This window comes from Echinops telfairi, unplaced genomic scaffold (assembly GCF_000313985.2).
Source record: "Echinops telfairi isolate 266 unplaced genomic scaffold, ASM31398v2 ScPeMD7_7458;HRSCAF=8496, whole genome shotgun sequence".
In the NCBI taxonomy this organism is placed as follows: domain Eukaryota; kingdom Metazoa; phylum Chordata; class Mammalia; order Afrosoricida; family Tenrecidae; genus Echinops; species Echinops telfairi.
This window is the reverse complement of record NW_022111358.1, coordinates 10,326,492-10,330,762: the sequence shown is the minus strand read 5'-3', so window position 1 is coordinate 10,330,762 and position 4,271 is coordinate 10,326,492. Positions and strand designations below refer to the sequence as shown.

Here is a 4,271-nt window from a genome sequence, read left to right as displayed (position 1 = left end):
TCCCAATCCATACACACATCAATTGTGTAAAGCGCATTTGTACATCGTTTCTCAAAACATTTTCTCTCCATTTAAACCCCCGACATTAGGTCCTGGAAAAAAATGATTTTAAGGTCAGGATTTGTATCAGTTTTTTAACTAAAACTCAAGTGGACATCTCTCCAAATCACTGAAGCTTGGCAAGAAGTTTACAAAAAAGCTGGTCCAAAGAAAACAAGCGTTTCTTTAGACGGATCAGTGTTTTAAAGGTCGGGAGGCCCTCAGAGTTGGACGGGGCGTGAATGAAGAGACTGCGGGCAGAGTCCTGAGAGCAGGGAAGCGAGCCGGCTCCTGACGCTGGGATCTCACGAGCGTGACCTTCTCAGGTTGCAGCCAGCATGTTGGCCTCAGCAGCTGGGGACGGAGGGACACCCAAAGCACTGTGAGGTCACCAGCTCACAGGACCGACCTTTCCATCAGTCTTCTGAAACGCGAGCGAGCGCAGAGCTCGGAGGAAGTCTCACATGGGTGAGACTTGGATTTCCTAATACAACCCAGAGGACAAGGGCCTATGGAAACGGGCTCCGAGAGGACCGGTGGGCCGTTCATTTCCAGGCAGCAGCGAGGTCAGCTCAGAAATGTACGTTGTTTTCAGGGATCTGCTTGAGAGAGTTTTTCAAAGGACATAGGACGAGGATCCCAGGGGCTTATGATGAAGACATTATAAGAAAACCTAAAAGTACACCAGCGGGGGGAAAAAAAGACCAAGAAACGTGCTTTGAGGACCTTTCCCCCGTCATAATGCAGCTGGCTCTTTCCTCAAGCGTCTCACCGGGAAGCCTTACCTCATCTACCCTACAGCCCAGTGTGAGGTATTATTTGAGCATGTATGTATTGTTTGAGGGGCTTTGGAAAGTTCATGGAAATATTCCGTACCTTTCAATTCGGTTTTTCCACGAACTTTCTGCAGCCCCTGTGTATTTATGTAGATACGTGCGCATCATTTCCTAGCTGTGTTAATAAAGCTGAGAAGCGGCGACACCAAACGGTAACTAGGACCTCCAGTGCTCAGATTTTGGCCTCTAAAGCCACTGCCCACCAACGGGGGCCGGAGCACCTCAGAGCAACGACTGATCGATCCCTGGGCTGCGGCAGAATGCACGCAAGACAAACCCAAGAACGTCTTATGCAAGAAGGCCAGGAAGTGCTTCCAGTTGTTAAAAAGAAAACGAGAAAGACCTGTCACCAGGACGTCAACAAAGGAAGAAAAGCAGCTGGAAGGGTTTCCACTGGCCAAGGGTGGACGAGCGCCCCAGGAAAGAAGAGCACTGTGAATTCTCGGCAACGGGACAAGCGTGGTGAGTACTCCATGCTTCGGAAACACCAGTGTCATGAAAGAAAAAGACTACGGGGATGTTCTAGATTAGAGTGGCCAGAGCGACATGACCACTACACGGAGCACCCAATCTTATGTTGGGATATTGCCCTAGAGAGGGGAAAGGTGCTATCAGAGATAGTTATTTGCTTAACTGATACAGCTGCAAGGCAGACAGTCAAATGAACAGCAACAGCAAATGTACAGAAGGTGACAACTAGCTGATAGCAACAGACAAGGGTTATTGTGTGGACATTGAAGCACTTGAAGGTACAGGGGCCATGACGTACGCAAGCTACTCTCACGTGGGTCGGGGGTAAGCGTGTTTGTGTGTGTGTAGAGAGAGAGAATATGCTTAAGTGCACATGATGAAGAAAAGAGGGTAAACTGTTAACAAGAGGGGCATCAGGGCAAAGAACCTAAGAGAGTGTCCTTTGTACTATTTTTACTCTTGCAACTTCTCCATGAGTTTGCAATGATTTCCACACAAAAACACGTCTGAAACAGAAGACAACGGCTGGCTTCTTTCTCTTCTCTTCCCGCCATCCTCCCGGGCCCTGGCGGCTCCCACCCTACCTGCAATGTGCTGGGCTATCTGTGTCTTCTCGTTGTCTTCTAGCGCTTCCCAGCCTTCCAGCTCTGTGAGGGCCTCGATTCTTTTCGTCGTGGCCCGGGCCCGCTCCAGTTTCTCGAACATGCATTTAATGTGGTACCACTCTTTCATGTCGCCACCGGACTCGGAGAAGGGATTGGGCACCACTTTGCCAATTCGGCAAATGCCCTTTACAATCTTTTCCTTGCATTTTTTGCAGCCAGCTGTGCCCCGTTTGGCATAGTCCACACAGAACCGCTGCTCAGCCATCTCCTTGGTGCCACTACAGAGTCCCACATGCGACCCTGGCGAGAAAACAAGGCAGGCGGCACGTGGTCTGAGATGATGTCGCTGCAACAAAGGAACAGGCTTGTTCCTCAGGAGGCGAAGGACGGGGCAGTGCCCACGAAGGAGACCTGCTTCTGAACACCGGCTGGATTGTCTTACGTCAGGCTGCTGGGGTCGCTCTGGGAACAGGCACAGTTCTTTCCGGCGGAGGGCACGGAGGGTTTGTTGGAAGATGGTCTTGAAAGCCAAATTCATATAGCTGCATGAGAGTGAGGGGCCCAGAAATAAGATGAAAAATGAGAAACTAGCAAGGCATCCTGTTTCCTCAAAGTTTAGTTAGTCCTTTCCAACTCAGGCTGCCTAGTCAAACGCTCCCCAGAGTCATAAAGGTATACGATTCTCCACAGGCTGAGGACACGTTCCATCACTGAAATCCACTTCTCTGGAGAGCGCTCCACTAGCTAATGTACAAGAGAAATGTGACTTATTAGGCATAAAAGCTGATGTAGTGTCTCAAGTCAGGAGCATGCCCGATACTCACCGTGGATGTTCATGAGGTTTTTAATGCGGAGGACAAGGCACACGCCACCCTCAGAAAGCCACTGGAGACAGATTTGTGATTTAATCAGAAGCCTTGTTTTGAGAGGCAACGGGCAGAGCCTGCACATCGACTGCCTGGGTTCAAATCCTAGCTGTGTAACTTGGTGGGTATTTTAACTTCAGTTTTTGTTCCTCGGTTTCCAACTTTGTAAAGCATGGGTAGTAGTAGGGCATTATTTGAGGTGTTATCTGGGTACACAGCAGGGGTCAATAACAAGCCCAGCACCTCTAAGCCTTGGCACCCCACAACGTGCCGTTATGACAGTTTACAACTCAGCACCTGGCATCGCGATACTCTGAGGCTCAGGAAGTAAAACAACCAGAGGAACTAAGAAGCCATTCCTTGGGGAAAGCGGGATTACATCGAATGGTATGCCCAACCTTCACAGACGGTCTCTGTTTCCCAAAGCATCTTTGTAATGGTCCTTTTAATAGCATGGGGAAGTGTTTTCAGTTTGCCCCAACTTCGAAGTGCACCTGCCATGGCACTATAAGGAGGAGGAAGTTTCTGCTTACCATAGGGCAACAGTGCAGAAGAAAGTCAGCTCGCTTTGGAAGCAGGGGGTCTTGGGATGTCAAGTCTGACCCCACTAGTTCCCCAGCTGCCCTGGAGCTGACTCGTGTGTGACAGCCCTGCCCTCCAGAATCTTTGAAGGCTGAATTTTTAGAAGTAGGTCTCCACGCTTTTCTTGCTAATTGCCTCTGGGTGGCTTCCAACTGCTCACCTTTCAGTAAGCCAAGAGGCTGGCACCCGTGGGCTCAATACAGGTGTGACGCATTCAAGGTTGGCACACCCAGAGCCTCAAGTCTGATCATCTCCTTTCCAGAGAAATCCCTTCATGGTTTTGACTCTCATTTTCTTTCTCTTTTTTCAAATAAGGAAGAAAATCCTCCTTAACCAGGTGGTTGGGAAAACGAGCACGAGTCCATGGAAGGGCGGCAGGGGGCTTTCAAACTCCCTGAAAAAGTATACAAAACGTGCCGACTTGCAAATGTACTCTTTGGGGTGAGAAGGTCCATCACTTTCATGAGACCCACGGGGCGATCTCTATAATCCGCCCAAGGTGGCCCAGGGTCAGTGTGTGGACGGACGCGTGGCCTGGCGCTCAGAGTGGGCCAGCTCCCTTTGCAGTGCCACGGAGGAATCGACGAAGTCCCCCGCCCCCTCCCGGGGGGGAAAGTCCGAGGGCGGCATCTGCACCCTGCCCCGGGCCGCCAGGCGGCTCAGCCGCTTCGACGGGCGAACCCGTCCGTCCCACCCTCCGAAATGGCCGCGGCGCAGCGCTGCATCCACGGAACCCAAGGAGGACCCTCCGGAGCCCGCACGTGGGCCGGGCCCGGCCGGTGAGCGACCCGGGGCGGGGAGCACGCCCGTGCAGCCGCGGTTCCACACGGACCTGCCCGCTGCGGTCCGGGGTCGCGGCCCGACGGGCCAGG

The 4,271-nt window shown here is 51.9% G+C and overlaps 1 protein-coding gene and 1 long non-coding RNA gene across 4 annotated transcripts in view; one reads left to right on the top strand and one right to left on the bottom strand.

The window, feature by feature from the left end:
* LIG3 (DNA ligase 3) overlaps positions 1-3,823 on the bottom strand; it is a 20,709-nt gene extending 16,886 nt beyond the window's left edge. Inside the window, exons 1-2 of one of the 3 annotated variants that reach the window (XM_004706963.2) lie at positions 3,560-3,823; positions 1,931-2,493 (exon numbers count right to left, since the gene is read on the bottom strand). In XM_004706963.2, coding sequence (XP_004707020.1) covers positions 1,931-2,489 — 559 coding nt within the window. In that variant the 5' untranslated portion in view covers positions 2,490-2,493; positions 3,560-3,823. Of the gene's footprint in view, positions 1-1,930; positions 2,494-3,350; positions 3,373-3,559 lie in introns of those variants that run through there. The other 2 variants (XM_004706962.2, XM_045299693.1) reach the window with 2 other exon arrangements.
* A 267-nt stretch (positions 3,824-4,090) lies between these two features.
* The window catches only part of LOC123522759, a 1,467-nt gene continuing 1,286 nt past the window's right edge, over positions 4,091-4,271 (top strand). Inside the window, exon 1 of the long non-coding RNA XR_006680982.1 lies at positions 4,091-4,178. This is a non-coding gene — a long non-coding RNA (uncharacterized LOC123522759). The remainder of the gene's footprint in view (positions 4,179-4,271) is intronic.